The sequence below is a fragment of the Pristiophorus japonicus genome, chromosome 11, assembly GCF_044704955.1.
Source record: "Pristiophorus japonicus isolate sPriJap1 chromosome 11, sPriJap1.hap1, whole genome shotgun sequence".
In the NCBI taxonomy this organism is placed as follows: Eukaryota; Metazoa; Chordata; class Chondrichthyes; family Pristiophoridae; genus Pristiophorus; species Pristiophorus japonicus.
The window spans coordinates 218,416,452-218,434,576 of NC_091987.1; the positions used below are offsets into that span (position 1 = coordinate 218,416,452).

The window sequence follows — 18,125 nt, forward strand, 5'->3', positions numbered from 1 at the left end:
AGACTTCCATTGCTTGACTGGCTTGTAGCTCGTTCTGCGATCCTAAATGAACCATTAGCTGTCATATCACTAACACAACTTGTCTCTCTCGCTAATATCATCTCTTTAGTGCCTCTAGTGTGCCAGCACAGTCTTCGGCCGCCTGAGGAAAAGAGTGTTTGAAGATCAGTCCCTCAAATCTGCCACCAAGCTCATGGTCTACAGGGCTGTATGACTCAGAGACGTGGGCCATATACAGTAGACGCCTCAAATCGCTGGAGAAATACCACCAATGATGTCTCCGCAAGATCCTGCAAATCTCCTGGGAGGACAGACTAGGCTCGACTAGGCTAACAACCCCAGCATTGCGGCACTGACTACACTCGACCAGCTCCGCTGGGCAGGCCACATTGTTCGCATGCCTGACACAAGACTCCCAAAGCAAACGCTTTACTTAGAACTCCTACATGGCAAGCGAGCCCAAGGTGGGCAGAGGAAACATTTCAAGGACAACCTGAAAGCCTCCTTGATAAAATGCAACATCCCCACCGACACTGGGAGTCTTGGCCAAAGACCACCCTAAGTGGAGGAAGTGCATCCGGGAAGGCGCTGAGCACCTCAAGTCTCATCACTGAGAGCATGCAGAAACCAAGCGGAAGGAGCGTGCGGCAAACCAGTCCCACCCACCCTTTCCTTCAATAACTGTCTGTCCCACCTGTGACAGAGACTGTAATTCCCATATTGGACTGTTCAGCCACCTAAGAACTCATTTTTAGAGTGGAAGCAAGTCTTCCTCGATTTCAAGGGACTGCCTATGATGATTAACACAACTTGTCTCTCTTGCTAATATCGCTTTAGTTGTGATGGCCAAACTCCTTGCTGTTTGCAGCATGTTTTCAGCATTGGGACCTACAGTATCAATGAACTGTCAATGTGTGATTATGGATAATTTTATTATCTAGATTCTCCTTCCTTCTCTTCAATTGTGATAATTATAATTGGAAAGTATAGACACACTAGGGTAACAGAGGGAAAGATAGTATAGTGGTAATGTTACTGGACCAGTAATCCAGAGGCCTGGACTAATGCACCAGAGACGTGAGTTCAAATCCCACCACCACAGCTGGGGAACTAAAATTCAGTTAATTCATTAAATCTGGAATAAAAAAACTAGTATCAGTAATGGTGACCATGAAACTATTGTTTTGTTGTAAAAACCCATCTGGTTCACGAATGTCCTTTAGGGAAGGAAATCTGCCGTCCTTACCTGATCTGGTCTCTGTGACTCCAGACCCACAGCCCTCTGAAATGGCCTAGCAAGCAACTCAGTTGTAACAAAACTGCTACAAGAAACAGACTGACATAGTTATACTCCCAGAATCATACCTTTCAGCCAATGTCCCAGATCCCTCCATCACCATCCCTGCATATGTCCTGTCGGCAGGACAGACCCATCAGGAGTGGTGGCACAGTAGTATACAGTCGGGAGGGAGTGGCCCTGGGAATCATCAACATTGACTCTGGATCCCATGAAGTCTCATGGCTTCAGGTCAAGAATGGGCAAGGAAACCTCCTGCTGATTACCACCTACCGCCCTCCTTCAGCTGATGAATCAGTACTCCTCCATGTTGAACACCACTTGGAGGAAGCACTGAGAGTAGCAAGGGCACAGAATGTACTCTGGGTGGGGGAATTTCAATGTCCCATCACCAAGAGTGACTCAGTAGCACCACTACTGACTGAGCTGGCCAAGTCCTAAAGGACATAGTTGCCAAACCGGGCCTGCAGCAGGTGGTGAGAGAGCACGAGGGAAAAACCTACTTGACCTCGTCCTCACCAATCTAACTGTCGCAGATGCATCTGTCCATGACAACATTGATAGCAGTGACCACCGCAGTGTCATTGTGGAGATGAAGTCCTGTCTTCACACTGAGGACACCCTCCATCGTGTTGTGTGGCACTACCACCGTGCTAAATGGGATAGATTCAGAACAGATCTAGCAGCTCAAAACTGGGCATCCATGATGTGCTGTGGGCCATCAGCAGCAGCAGAATTGTATTCCACCACAATCTGTAACCTCATGGCCTGGCATATCCCTCATTCTACCGTTACCATGAAGCCAGGTGATCAACCTGGTTCAATGAGGAGTGGAGAAGAGGATGCCAGGAGCAGCACCAGGTATATCTAAAAATGAGGTGCCAACCTGGGGAAGCTGCAACACAGGACTACATGCATGCTAAAAAGTGGAGGCAGCATGCTTATAGACAAGGCTAAGTGATTCCACAATCAACAGATCAGATCAAAGCTCTGCAGTCCTGCCACATCCAGTCGTGAATGGTGGTGAACCATTAAACAACTCGTGCTCCATAAATATCCCCTTCCTCAATGATGACGGAGCCCAGCATGTGAGTGCAAAAGATGAGGCTGAAGCATTTGCTACCCTCTTCAGCCAGAAATGCCGAGTGGATGATCTATATCGGCCTCCTCCTGAGGTCCCCACCATCACAGAAGCCAGTCTTCAGCCAATTCTATTCACTCCACGTGATATCAAGAATGGCTGAGCGCACTGCATACAGCAAGGGCTATGGGCCCCGAAAACATCCCAGCTATCATGCTGAAGACTTGTGCTCCAGAGCTAGCTGCGCTTCTAGCCAAGCTGCTCCAGTACAGCTACAACACTGGCATCAATGTGGAAAACTGCCCAGGTATGTCCTGTCCACAAAAAGCAGGACAAATCCAATCCGGCCAATTACCGCCCCATCAGTCTACTCTCAATCATCAGCAAAGTGATGGAGGGTGGGAGTACCTTCACCACTAGGACTGCAGTAGTTCAAAAAGGCAGCTCACCACCATCTTCTCGAGGGCATTTAGGGATGGGCAATAAATGCCGGCTTTGCTAGCGACACCCACATCCCATGAATGAATAAAAAAAGCAAAGCAAAATTGTGAACATTAATTAGGAACTCTTGATACCTTGATCGATGACAAATAAAAGAAAATTATTGTTCCACTAGTGTAACAGATTAAAGTGCAACTTGATTTCCTACTCCCAAGCATGTAAGATGCAGATCAGTGCAACACCTCAGTATAAAACAATTATTTCTCTGGATGTGACATTGCTGGCAAGGTGACATTTATTGCCCATCCCTAGTTGTGCTGAGAAGCTATTAATATAACTGAGAGCAGTTGATGTAGGACTGGAGTCTCATGTAGTCCAGAGCGGGTAAGAATGGCAGGTTTCTTTCCCCACAGGACATAACTGAACCAGTTGGATTTTTACTACTATCTGACAACTTCACGCATTTTTACTGGCATATTATTTCCAGATTTATTTTTAAACTAAATTCAAATTCTCAAACTACCATGGTGGTCTTTGAACACTCATTCTCTGCATTATCAGTCCAGTCCTCTGGATTACTAGTCCACTAACATAATCACTACATTTCTGTATCAATATCAGAATAGGTAGTAAGTTGATCCACATTCTTCTAATGATTGTGTTCCTTGATGATAAAGACTGGTACGGTGAGGGTAACACTCTCGGCAGTTTCAAAATGGTTGTTGGAATTACATGGTGCCATTTCTATGGACTCTTCAGAACAGGGGAGCTAATGGGGTTGGAACCACATTCTAGTAAATATTCAAGAAGGGCCCAAGGACACAAGTAGATTGTGCTAAAATCTGGAGATGCAATGTGTAATTGGACTACTCTTCTCGTAATTCAATTGCAAGAGTATCTACCAAACTGATATAATTGTCTTTTCAGGATAGCTTCAGCAAACAGGCAGCTCTTGATCTATTACTGTGAATAGGTTAATTCTGAACTACTTTAGCTTTTTTGTGCTCATCAAGGTCAGTGATCATGTTGGTAATTAATACATGTCCGTTTCAATTACCCGAAATCTGTATCAAGCAGAGCAAACAGCTTGATTTACCTTTGCCCAGTTCAGGGAGGAGCTATTGCATCTTTGGTCTCAGAACAAGGATGACCATTTATTTCCAAATTGCTGTGCACATTGGGAACTGGGGTTGACTGTCGGAACCCATTTCACATTGGACCATTGCAGACACAAGCATTCATTCCATCACCTTTTGTCGGGTTGGAACCCAGGTCCCAGAGCTGAAAGAAGCTCATTCTAACCCACTGTGGCAACTGGCTCACAGAATATTTGTGTTTTTATTCGACAAAAACAAGGGTATGTTTTGATAAGTGTTAGGGGATAATAATTGAAAGGACTGATATTTCTGAGTGGCCTTTTCTGAACTTTTATTCTCTAAATGGAAATTCAAAATAGGATATTTTTATCTGGTTATCTTGCGGACTATAAGTGAGGAATAGTCACATACTTCTGTCCTGTTTATAATGTGTAGTTTAATACTTCTGTAATCCTGCATTAGATTGTATGCAAAGCACACTTGGGAAATAGCTGAAAAGCTGAGATGAATAAATTAGCGATGTTGCTTCCCTTCCCCTCTGGTTGGTGAAGCACTGTGCTTTTCAGTCAGATCATTGCTGGACCTTTGTTTAATGACAGTTTTCCAGCCTCTAACTGCTGCTCTATAAAAGCACTAGTTTTACGTGCTTCAAAACAAAGATAACATGTTTTAAGTATTCAAAGGATCGTTTTTTTGAGTGTACTCTTTTTCTCCTCCCACACAGGCTTCCTCTAGTGGCCTGCATAAACAGGACAAGCCTTTACCTGTTCCTCCAACTCATCGAGACCTTCCGCCTCCCCCACCTGAGCGACACCCATCTGCGAGCGTGGATTCTCGGATGCAGAGGCGCCCTTTACCAAGCACGCCGAGCGACCTCCTACCAAGAGATAAGCCGCCTCTTGCACCGCCAAACCGATCTGGAGAAGCCTGGCATTCGCGACCTCAGGCAGCTAAAGCAGCGCTCCCGACTCTTAATCCTGGGGATAGATGGACAGGCCGCGAGTTATCCAACAGACACTCGTTGCCTTTAGCACTGTCATCCCAGATGGACACTAGGACGGAGGCGGTTAGACATAGCAGCTCACTCGGGCTTGACATTACAGCGGTGAGAAATGCAACAGCATCATTACATTTTGTTTTATTAGTGTTGGATACTTTATGCCCAGTTCTTGGGTTAACTTCAGGACAACATCTCAATTGACCCGTGTATCCAGAAAGTTTGATTAGCGTTCTATATAATGGTAGGGTACAGGGTTTTAACTTAAACCAACATTTTGACAGGCACTTGTAATAAATTAGTTCTGTTCTAATTTACAACAGTGACTTGGATTCAGAAATTCAAATTTAGTCAAATAAAATTAAATTAAGAGGTGCAGTGAAATCAGAGGAGGCAGCTCAGAAGTTACAAGTGAGTTGGGCAAAATATGTAAGTGGGCAAAGCAATGAAGTTCATTGCAGCTGTGTGTAAAATACTGCACTTGGACACGCATACTTCATGAATCGTGGTGAAATAGCTAAGGATGGTGTTAAGAGACCTAGGAATCTCTGCAGACATAGTGTTCAATATGTCCAAACAGTATAGAGTAGCAAGCAAAAAAACCAACACAGTAGAATATAAGTCCGTGGGAGCTGTGATCAAACTGTACAATGCTCTGGTCAGACTGCATTTTGAGCACTGTGTCTAGTTCTGGTCACCAAAACGCAAGGGAGGCATTTCAGTGCTGGAGTCAGTACAGGCTGATTCCTAATGTCAGGTTTCAGTTCTGAGGAAAGACTGGATAGGTTTGGGTGTTACAGCCTTGAAAATAAGCATCAGAGAGATGATCATAAAGTTGTAGGATAGTAAACAATATGGAAAAGGTGATTTAGAAAATTACATATCAAATTAAATTGAGAATCAGACAAGGGAATATAGGCTCAAACTAATAAAATGTAAAATTTGGACTAATATCAAGAAGCTCATCACACAAAGGGTGATCAATGTATGGAATGGACTCCCAGATATAACGGTAGAGGCAAAACCCTGGAAACAATTGATGCTGCAGCAAGACTATTTCAGGATCTCTCTGGATGGATGAGCTAAGATATGCTGAATGGCTTTCCTCAGTAATTACCTTGTGACAGGCTCAAGGGGCTAAGTGGCCTACTCCTATTTCTATCTTCCTATGTGATTTTAAACGGTTGTTCAACTCACAAGAACTGTAAAAACTGCATGGACAAAGATGTGAGTTAACCCACCCATATGCATAGCTTTACAATGACAGACTAAGTTATTTTGATAGTAGCTTGCCAGCATAAAACACAAACCACAGAGTCATACTCAACCTCTTCACTTGGGGATCATCGTGGAAATGGAGGATGCAGATGGGATTTGAGAGAAAGGAAACCGGATGAACTTGCAAACGTCATCGTGATGTCTGTGTGCTGTTGTGACCCCTTATTATGGACAGGGCTTTAGTAGATTCTACACCTTAAGTAGGACTGGAAAAGTTATCTCCTGGCTTAATTTATGTACTTTGATACACACCCAAATATTTATCTAACTCACCGACTGAATGTTGATTTAAAAAAAGATATAAATAATTCAAAATGAAATACACCAAACCTTACATAATATCTTCTAATGATTGCAGGCTTTCAGTGGGGCCGTGAGCGATGTTTCCGAGTTCGACAACTCCAAAGTGAAGCCCTCCGCATCAGCGAATGCCATCTACTCTCTTGCTACACGGTACATGCCGCTCTGCGTTATGGATATTGCATTGAGGTCAGGTGTCCCAATACCTGCATTCAGTGTGTATAGGGAAGTGAATAGCTTTACTTGTATGAGATGTACAGAGGACCTGTTGCATGATGTGGTCGCCATCTGACTTGCAGTGCTATGTGAATGTGATAGTGCGGGAAGGTGGAGTGGAGATAGAAGATCAGCCATGATCTGATTAAATGGCGGAGCTGGCTTGAAGGGCCGAATGGCTGACTCCTGCTCCTATTTTTTATGACTTTACCAACAGAGATGTTAACATCACCTGTGCTTGTCTCTGGTAGAGATAGATATCGTAAATCTCTACCTATATTAAGAACAGCAAGCTGTTGGAAAAATCCTAACTTTTAAGTTTCCTTTGCTTTGCTCCTCCAATGCACTGAGCTTATATTTTTTCCCCCTCCATTCCCAAAGAAATTTACTGAACCTTTGCTCTTAGTAAAGAGCTGTAGTGGGTGTGGGGGTGGTGTGGGTTAGAGAGGAGTGAAGGACTTTAGTTATGTGGGTAGACTGGAGAAGCTGGGGTTGTTCTCCTTGGAGCAGAGAAGGGTGAGAGGAGATTTGATAGAGGTGTTCGAAATCATGAGGGGTCTAGCTAGAGAGAAACTGTTCCCATTGGTGGAAGGGTAGAGAACCAGAGGACACAAATTTAAGGTGATTGGCAGAAGAACCAAAGGCGACATGAGGAAAAACTCTTTTACGCAGCGAATGGTTAGGATCTGGAAGTGTGGTGGAGGCAGACTCAGTCATGGTTTTCAAAAGGGAGTTGGAAAAGTACCTGAAGGAAAGGGCTGAAGTGCTTTTGCAGAGAGCTGGCACGGGCTCAATGGGTCAAATGGCCACCTCCTGTGCTGTAACCATTCTATGATTCTAGGAATTGTAGATTCTGTTTATGAACCCAGCTCAATCCTGTGCTCCCTTCCAGTTTAGCTCTCCACTGGGAGCGAGGGATTAGCAAACTTACCCTGTGCTGCAGGACAGTTGTATTGATGCTGGTACATTGTTCATGTGGCCATTCCTCGAGGATAGGATGTGCCAGCTGGTTATTGGTTTAAGGGGGGCATTACAGTTGAGATCAGTCCTGCCTTTGCTGGATATCCACAGCCACATTCTTTCCTATATGGGTAACTGGATTGTGATTAGGAGTGGGAGCTGTGGCTGGTTTTATTTTCCTCCCCCTCAAAGTTTTTCTTTAAGTTTAGAATTAACTTTAAACATTAATTTAAGATACTTACCCTAATGGCAAGTCTCTAGCTAGAGGTCATGACACATGGAGCTGGAGGAGTAGTGGTGGCGGGGTGGCGGGGTTTTTTTTTAGATAGATGAGTGTCGGCACGTATGCAATCTAAATTGCAAAAATAATTCTATTCTGTTGCTAGGAAAGGCTTTCTATTCACTCTGCAATTCTAACTTTCCAATTTCTATGCTCCTGGCTGCTCCTTTTGTTTGATAGAAGTGGAATGCAGGGAGCCTCAAATACACAATCAGTCCCGAGGTAAGATCCTCTACGGCAACTTAGACATAAAGATTGTAACTTTAGACACCCACTCCTGGCACTTGCCAGATCGGCAGACTGAAGTTATCTAGAGGTGTGTTCTGCTGAAACTAACTGCTTGTAACTACTGTCCCTCCTGCCTTTTGAGCATTAGTGACTACATTTGTCAGGTAACTATATGGAATTGTTTATTCAGCAAGTTAGCTATTGTGTATGGTATGGTATACCAGGATGGTATGTTGCCTCCCTGGTGCAAGGGTCAAGGATGTCTTGGAGCGGGTGCAGGACATTTTGAAGGGGGAGGGTAAACAGCCAGTTGTCGTGGTGCATATAGGTACCAACGCTATAGGTAAAAAACGGGATGAGGTCCTACAAGACGAATTTAGGGAGCAAGGAGCTAAATTTAAAAAGTAGGACCTCAAAAGTAGTAATCTCAGGATTGCTACCAGTGCCACGCACTAGTCAGAGTAGGAATCGCAGGATAGTTCAGATGAATACGTGGCTTGAGGAGTGGTGCAGCAGGGAGGGATTCAAATTCCTGGGACATTTGAACCGGTTCTGGGGGAGGTGGGACCAGTACAAACCGGACGGTCTGCACCTGGGCAAGACCGGAACCAATGTTCGAGGGGGAGTGTTTGCTAGTGCTGTTGGGGAGTTAAACTAATATGGCAGGAGGATGGGAACCTATGCAGGGAGACAGAGGAAAGTAGAATGGGGGCAGAAGCAAAAGATAGAAAGAAGAAAAGTAAAAATGGAGGGCAGAGAAACCCAAAGCAAAAAGGGCCACATTACAGCAAAATTCTAAAGCGGCAAAGGGTGTTAAAAATACAAGCCTGAAGGCTCTGTGCCTCAATGCGAGGAGTATTCGCAATAAGGTGGACGAATTCACTGCGCAGATAGCAGTTAACGGATATGATGTAATTTGCATCACGAAGACATGGCTCTGGGGTGACCAAGGCTGGGAACTCAACATCCAGGGGTATTCAACATTCAGGAAGGATAGACAGAAAGGAAAAGGAGGTGGGTTGGCGTTGCTGGTTAAAGAGGAAATTAATGCAATAGTAAGGAAGGACATTAGCTTGGATGATGTGGAATCTGTATGGGTGGAGCGACGGAATACCAAAGGGCAGAAAACGCTAGTGGGAGTTGTGTACAGACCACCAAACAGTAGTAGTGAGGTTGGGGATAGCATCAAACAAGAAATTAGGACTGCGTGCAATAAAGGTATAGCAGTTATCATGGGCAACTTTAATCTACATATTGATTGGGCTAACCAAACTGGTAGCAATGCGGTGGAGGATGATTTCCTGGATTGTATTAGGGATGGTTTTCGAGACCAATATGTCGAGGAGTCAACTAGAGGGCTGGCCATCCTAGACTGGGTGATGTGTAATGAGAAAGGACTAATTAGCAATCTTGTCATGCGAGGCTCCTTGGGGAAGAGTGACCATAATATGGTAGAATTCTTTATTGAGATGGTGAGTGACACAGTTAATTCAGTGACTAGGGTCCTGAACTTAAGGAAAGGTAACTTCGATGGTATGAGATGTGAATTGGCTAGAATAGACTGGCAAATGATACTTAAAGGATTGACGGTGGATGGGTAATGGCAAACATTTAAAGATCACATGGATGAACTTCAACAATTGTCCATCCCTGTCTGGAGTAAAAATAAAACGGGGAAGGTGACTCAACCGTGGCTAACAAGGGAAATTAAGGATAGTGTTAAATCCAAGGAAGAGGCATATAAATTGGCCAGAAAAAGCAGCAAATCTGAAGACTGGGAGAAATTTAGAATTCAGCAGAGGAGGACAAAGGGTTTAATTAGGAGGAGGGAAATAGAGTATGAGAGGAAGCTTGCTGGGAATACAAAAACTGACTGCAAAAGCTTCTATAGATATGTGAAGAGAAAAAGATTAGTGAAGACAAACGTAGGTCCCTTGCAGTCAGATTCAGGTGAATTTATAGTGGGGAACTAAGAAATGGCGGATCAGTTAAACAAATAAGAACATAAGAATTAGGAACAGGAGTAGGCCATCTAGCCCCTCGAGCCTGCTCCGCCATTTAATAAGATCATGGCTGATCTGGCCGTGGACTCTGCTCCACTTACCCGCCTGCTCCCCATAACCCTTAATTCCCTTATTGGTTAAAAATCTATCTATGTGTGACTTGAATACATTCAATGAGCTAGCCTCAACTGCTTCCTTGGGCAGAGAATTCCAAAGATTCACAACGCTCTGGGAGAAGAAATTCCTTCTCAACTCGGTTTTAAATTGGCTCCCCCGTATTTTGAGGCTGTGCCCCCTAGTTCTAGTCTCCCCGACCAGTGGAAACAACCTCTCCGCCTCTATCTTGTCTATCCCTTTCATTATTTTAAATGTTTCTATAAGATCACCCCTCATCCTTCTGAATTCCAACGAGTAAAGACCCAGTCTACTCAATCTATCATCATAAGGCAACCCCCTCATCTCCGGAATCAGCCTAGTGAATCGTCTCTGTGCCCCCTCCAAAGCTAGTATATCCTTCCTTAAGTAAGGTGACCAAAACTGCACGCAGTACTCCAGGTGCGGCCTTATCAATACCCTATACAGTTGCAGCAGGACTTCCCTGCTTTTGTACTCCATCCCTCTCGCAATGAAGGCCAACATTCCATTCGCTTGCTGCACCTGCAAACTAACTTTTTGGGATTCACGCACAAGGACCCCCAGGTCCCTCTGCACCGCAGCATGTTGTAATTTCTCCCCATTCAAATAATATTCCCTTTTACTGTTTTTTTCCCCCAAGGTAGATGACCTCACACTTTCCGACATTGTATTCCATCTGCCAAACCTTAGCCCATTCGCTTAACCTATTCAAATCTCTTTGCAGCTTCTCTGTGTCCTCTACACAACCCGCTTTCCCACTAATCTTAGTGTCATCTGCAAATTATGTTACACTACACTCTGTCCCCTCTTCCAGGTCATCTATGTATATTGTAAACAGTTGTGGTCCCAGCACCGATCCCTGTGGCATACCACTAACCACCGATTTCTACCCCGAAAAGGACCCATTTATCCCGACTCTCTGCTTTCTGTTAGCCAGCCAATTCTCTATCCATGCTAATACATTTCCTCTGACTCCGTGTACCTCTATCTTCTGCAGTAACCTTTTGTGTGTCACCTTATCGAATGCCTTTTGGAAATCTAAATACACCACATCCATTGGTACACCTCTATCCACCATGCTCGTTATATCCTCAAAGAATTCCAATAAATTAGTTAAACATGATTTCCCCTTCATGAATCCATGCTGCGTCTGCTTGATTGCACTATTCCTAACTAGATGTCCCGCTATTTCTTCCTTAATGATAGTTTCAAGCATTTTCCCCACTACAGATGTTAAACTAACCGGCCTATAGTTACCTGCCTTTTGTCTGCCCCCTTTTTTAAGCAGAGGCGTTACATTAGCTGCTTTCCAATCCGCTGGTACCTCCCCAGAATCCAGAGAATTTTGGTAGATTATAACGAATGCATCTGTTATAACTTCCGCCATCTCTTTTAATACCCTGGGATGCATTTCATCAGGACTAGGGGACTTGTCTACCTTGAGTCCCATTAGCCTGTCCAGCACTACCCCTCTAGTGATAGTGATTGTCTCAAGGTCCTCCCTTCCCACATTCCTGTGACCAGCAATTTTCGGCATGGTTTTTGTGTCTTCCACTGTGAAGACCGAAGCAAAATAATTGTTTAGGGTCTCAGCCATTTCCACATTTCCCATTATTAAATCCCCCTTCTCATCTTCTAAGGGACCAACATTTACTTTAGTCACTCTTTTCCGTTTTATATATCTGTAAAAGCTTTTACTATCTGTTTTTATGTTTTGCACAAGTTTACCTCCATAATCTATCTTTCCATTCTTTATTGCTTTTTTAGTCATTCTTTGCTGTTGTTTAAAATTTTCCCAATCTTCTAGTTTCCCACTAACCTTGGCCACCTTATACGCATTGGTCTTTGATTTGATACTCTCCTTTATTTCCTTAGTTATCCACGGCTGGTTATCCCTTCTCTTACCGCCTTTCTTTTTCACTGGAATATATTTTTGTTGCGCACTATGAAAGAGCCCCTTAAAAGTCCTCCACTGTTCCTCAATTGTGCCACCATTTAGTCTGTGTTCCCAGTCTACTTTAGCCAACTCTGCCCTCATCCCACTGTAGTCCCCTTTGTTTAAGCATAGTACGCTCGTTTCTGACACAACTTCCTCACCCTCAATCTGTATACAAATTCAACCATACTGTGATCACTCATTCCGAGAGAGTCTTTTACTAGGAGATCGTTTATTTTTCCTGTCTCATTACACAGGACCAGATCTAAGATAGCTTGCTCCCTTGTAGGTTCTGTAACATACTGTTCTAAGAAACAATCCCGTATGTATTCTATGAATTCCTCCTCCAGACTACCCCGTGCGATTTGAGTTGACCATTCCATATGTAGGTTAAAATCCCCCATGACTACTGCCGTTCCTTTTTCACATGCCTCCATTATTCCCTTGATTATTGCCCACCCCACCGTGAAGTTATTATTTGGGGGCCTATAAACTACGCCCACCAGTGACTTTTTACCCTTACTATCTCTAATCTCCACCCACAATGATTCAACATTTTGTTAATTAGAGCCAATATCGTCTCTCAAAACTGCCCTGATATCATCCTTTATTAACAGAGCTGCCCCACCTCCTTTCCCTTCTTGTCCATCTTTCCGAATTGTCAGATATCCCTGTATGTTTAATTCCCAGTCTTGGCCACCCTGCAACCACGTTTCTGTAATGGGCACCAAATCATACCCATTTGTAATGATTTGTGCCGTCAACTCATTTACTTTATTTCGAATGCTGTGTGCGTTTAGGTAGAGTGTTTTAATCCTAGTTTTTAAACCATGATTTTTAGCTTTGACCCCTCCTGCAGCCCCTTTATATTCAGTGGTCCTTTTTGTTTTTTGCCTTGGATTTTTCTGCCCTCCACTTTTACTCATCTCCTTTCTGTCTTTTGCTTTTGTCTCCTTTTTGTTTCCCTCTGTCTCCCTGCATTGGTTCCCATCCCCCTGCCATATTAGTTTAACTCCTCCCCAACAGCACTAGCAAATACTCCCCCTAGGACATTGGTTTGGTGCTGTCTTCATGAAGGAAGACACAAATAACCTTCCGGAAATACTAGGGGACCGAGGGTCTAGTGAGAAGGAGGAACTGAAGGAAATCCTTATTAGGTGGGAAATTGTGTTCGGGAAATTGATGGGATTGAAGGCCGATAAATCCCTGAGGCCTGATAGTCTGCATCCCAGAGTACTTGAGGAAGTAGCCCTAGAAATAGTGGATGCATCGGTGATCATTTTCCAACAGTCTATCGACTCTGGATCGCTTCCTATGGACTGGAGGGTAGCTAATGTAACACCACTTTTTAAGAAGGGAGGGAGAGAGAAAACGGGTAATTATAGACCGGTTAGTCTAACATCAGTAGTGGGGAAACTGTTGGAATCAATTATTAAAGATGAATTGGCAACACATTTGGAAAGCAGTGACTGGATCGGTCCAAGTCAACATGGATTTATGAAGGAGAAATCATGCTTGACAAATCTTCTGGGATTTTTTGAGGATGTAACTGGTAGAGTGGAAAAGGGAGAACCGTGAATGTGGTGTATTTGGACTTTCAAAAGGCTTTTGACAAGGTCCCACATATGAGATTGATGTGCAAAATTAAAGCACATGGTATTGGGGGTAATGTACTGACGTGGATAGAGAACCGGTTGGCAGACAGGAAGCAGAGAGTCGGGATAAATGGGTTCTTTTCAGAATGGCAGGCAGTGACTAGTGGGGTGCCGCAGGGCTCAGTGCTGGGACCCCAGCTGTTTACAATATACATTAATGATTTGGATGAGGGAATTGAGTGTAATATCTCCAAGTTTGCAGATGACACTAAGCTGGGTGGCAGTGTAAGCTGTGAGGAGGATGCTAAATTTTGACGGGACTGGACAGGTTAGATGCGGGAAGAATGTTCCCGATGTTGGGGAAGTCCAGAACCAGGGGACATAGTCTACGGATAAGGGGTAAGCCATTTAGGACTGAGATGAGGAGAAACTTCTTCACTCAGAGAGTTGTTCCTGACCGCAAAGAGTTGTTGATGCCAGTTCATTGGATATAGTCAAGAGGGAGTTAGATATGGCCCTTACGGTTAAAGGGATTAAGGGCTGTGGAGAGAAAGCAGGAAAGGGGTAGTGAGGTGGATGATCAGCCTGATCTTATTGCATGGCGTTGCAGGCTCAAAGGGCTGATTGGCCTACTCCTGCACCTATTTTTTATGTTTCTGTGTATCTTTATGGAGTGTTTGTTCAGTAGGGCAAGGGGGAATATTTTTGTAAATTATACGATGTGCTATTATTGAAAGCCAGTTACAGTTAATAACTGGCTTTGTGTGGGCCATGTAAATCGTGATCTCCTTGTTAAATATAAGGGGCCTCCATAAATTCTTGAGTTGGGGAGGAGTTCCTTGTTTAATTCTATGTTGTAATAATCACCGATCTAATTGGATCTGAGGCACAGCGGCTTGGGCACAATGTTAATGGCAGTTTTTAAATAAAAACACAATGTGGTGAAAACATACAGCAAGTCTATGAGAATATGTGGAGAGAAATGTTTTCAGTGTAACCTCCTTCCAATAGCAGTTGTAGTTATCTTCTGGCTCGACGGATATATCGATACGAATGTGTCTCCAATGTTGTATTAATGTAATAAAATTGAAGCATTTTTTAAATTGTATTTCTGAAAAAATATTCAGTGAGCAGCATTAACACCCAACTGTAAGCATGAAGTTATTTAATTTTGAAAAGCAACCTTTGTGCCTACATGGTGCCCCAGTTTGTGCTTCGGTATAATGTGCCATGATGGTACATGGTTTGGGTTCATGGCCATGACTCCACATAGTGAGTTTCTGATCCACTACCAGGTGGGAGAACCCAGTGACAGCAGCACATCCTGTACACAGGACGGGAGAATCCAGTTGTGCCCCAGTAGCTTTCCTGCATCTCATTCAGGACCATTGTACAGTGGCATTGGCAGAAGCCCGAAGGTAGATAGCCTCTTACCTGGGTTAGAGGGGAAACTGTAACTTGAAGCAACTTCTGAAAAGCTAATATAGACAGCAAGGTACGGCAAATCAATATGATCTTTTTCGTAACGGTTTAAGCCACTACTGCAGCAAATCTTGAACTAAATCTTCAGTTAGAGTTCGGTTGAATAAACAGATGTATTGGCCTAGGGACATCTTCCTGTGAACTTGTTCTGCTTTTGTGCCTTGTGGAGGACTGAACAGGTGATCATTGCTTAAAGCGGGCATCTGGTGTCACAATATTTTGTAGTTTAACAACACTGGATAGAAAGCTTGGACAATTTTTCCCCAATTAGTTACGTGAAATGTATCATATTTAACTTTAAATCATTGTTGCCGTAAGATATAGTGGTATGTAGAGGCAGTATCGGTGGCAGAATTTGTGTGTTATGGGGTGAGATTGAGGATCAGTTTCTACAAGTGGAGCATAACATTTTGAACAGATTGTAACCCCTCCTCTGTACTTTCAGACCCTTGCCAAAGCCATTTACATCAGAGGAACGTTCAGAGAGCAGTGACGAGGATATTGATTACATGACTCCCTCCTCATTGCCTGTACATACTCCACTCTGCGTCAGCTCCTCCTTGGATTCCAGACTTTTGGTACAGAGGCCGAGCAGCCACAATGCAGAGTAAGAGAAATTTGCTTCAAGTATGTTTTTATTGAAAACACCTGGACTAAAAAGAGTTTCCTTACTTGAATCTGGTTGAGATGGATTGCAGCCGGAATCATTTGTGCCAGAGGCAAATGTGAGGGACTGCTGCCCCCTGCTGCCTCCTGCTGGAATATGCCTTGTGTTCGCTCACATCAGGTGCAGCGGGATAGAATTCTCCGGCAGTAACAGTAAATGTGCCGTGTGGGTGCTTTCTGAAGGATAAGGCAGATACTCGTTTACTAACTGAAATCTGTCCGTGAAGAGTTTATCATCTGTGCACCTGATGATGGATTAACTGAAAAACATAATCTAGAGGAACCGATTCTTGTAACTGAGTAATTACTATTGAATTTTTTTCTCTTGTTTTAATTAGAACTTTGACTGAACCAGACCCGTTGAGACAGATGTGCGAGTCTCTGTTTACATCATCATCTCGGGCCATGAATGTAGATTTACAGCAGTTCACGTCTGGTAAGGTGCTTCTACACACATCGTTATCCTGCACTGAAACTCAATCCCCTGCCATGCGATGTATACTTTTTTTGACCTTTCCAGTAGTTTAGGGTTCTTTTGTTCTGTCACTCACGGAGCTGTTGAACCTTGTTCATTTTCTGTAGACAATGGTGACTCTGCCATCAGCGACGGGCCTGAACGAGACGAGAGTGAAGATGAAGATGGTGCATATGACTTCCCCAAACCACCTGTACCACTTCCTCCAGCTCGTCGCACACTCTCTGATATCTCTTATGCCACTTCAGCATTTGCCAGTGTGTCTGTTGATCAGAATCTGCCTAGTCCTAATGCACATACAGGAGGTGAGATTGTGTTTTAATTCATTCTCTGGATGTGAGTGTCACTAGCAAGGCCGCATTTATTGCCCATCTCGAGTTACCCTGAGATGATTATGGCGGGCCTTCTTGAACCGCTGCAGTCCGTGAGGTGAAAGTGCTCCCACAGTGCTGTTGGGGAGGGAGTTCCAAGATTTTGACCCTGCGATGATGAAGGAACGGCCGATATATGTCCAAGTCTGGATGTTGTGTGACTTGGAGCGAAACTTATAGGTGATGATGTGGATTGTAATATTAAAGGAAGACACAGGGAGGTAAGTTTTAAGCTCTTGAGAATGCGTGAGTTAGAATAGGAAATGGTGCAATATATTTTGATTTCAGCACAGTGAGGATATAGGGAGCAGGAGCACCATGAATGGCAGCGTAAGAGGAACAAGAGAGAAAAATTTTTAGAGCAAGTGTCCTAGCAGTGATAAAATAGATGAAGGTTTATGACGAGAAGAGTGAAGGAGGAGGCTACAAACCGGTTAATGCGTGTTTCCTTGGGCCATATCCAGGAATGAGAGAAGTGCTAAAAAAAAAACTCCCACCGTGCAGGGAGCCATGTTCAAGCTTTGAACAGACTGAGCTCTGTAGAAAGTTGTTGATGGGAGAATTAGTTTTTGGCATGAAATGAATGTTCCTTCCTCGGGTTTAGATGACATTGGGTAGCAGCTTGAGGGATTTAGTGTTCTGCTGGCCAAGGTGCTTCAGCGCGCTCTGTCTTGCAGTTGGGCTCAGTAACACCTCCAGGCCAGTTCATTGTGAAGGTCTTAAAAGTGGGTCCTCGTCTTCTTAACCTGTGTTTTACTTTTCAAAAAAGGTCTTAAGATCTGCTATTGACTTAACTAGTAAAGGAACTGGTGTTGAACTAACTAGGGAAGTCCCAGTGTCAGCTGTTACTTGCTGCTGAGGGGACTTGAATATAAAAAATCGAAGCTGACACTCCAGTGCAGTGCTGAGGGAGTGCTGCACTGTCAGAAGTGCTGTCTTTCAAATGAGACGTTAAACTGAGACCCCGTCTGCCCCCTCGGTGGACGTAAAAGATCCCACGGCACTATTTCGATGAAGAGCAGGCGAGTTATCCCCGGGGTTATGGCCAATATTTATCCCTCGATCAACATGACAAAAAAAAAAAGATTTTCTGGTCATTATCACATTGCTGTGTGTGGGAGCTTGCTTGTGCACAAATTGGCTGCCACATTTCCTACATTACAACAGTGACTACACTTCAAAAGCACTTTGAGACATCCGGTGGTCGTGAATATAAATGCAAATCTTTCTTTCTTGGATCCTTAGTCACTGTTGAATTAGCAAATGACCGCCTGGACGAGGAAGGGA

The 18,125-nt window shown here is 43.9% G+C and overlaps 1 protein-coding gene across 1 annotated transcript in view; it reads left to right on the top strand.

The window, feature by feature from the left end:
- cbl (Cbl proto-oncogene, E3 ubiquitin protein ligase) overlaps nucleotides 1–18,125 on the top strand; it is a 201,684-nt gene that overhangs the window by 173,786 nt on the left and 9,773 nt on the right. Inside the window, exons 11-15 of the mRNA XM_070894563.1 lie at nucleotides 4,641–5,021; nucleotides 6,550–6,644; nucleotides 15,772–15,933; nucleotides 16,331–16,428; nucleotides 16,575–16,772. Coding sequence (XP_070750664.1) covers nucleotides 4,641–5,021; nucleotides 6,550–6,644; nucleotides 15,772–15,933; nucleotides 16,331–16,428; nucleotides 16,575–16,772 — 934 coding nt within the window. The remainder of the gene's footprint in view (nucleotides 1–4,640; nucleotides 5,022–6,549; nucleotides 6,645–15,771; nucleotides 15,934–16,330; nucleotides 16,429–16,574; nucleotides 16,773–18,125) is intronic.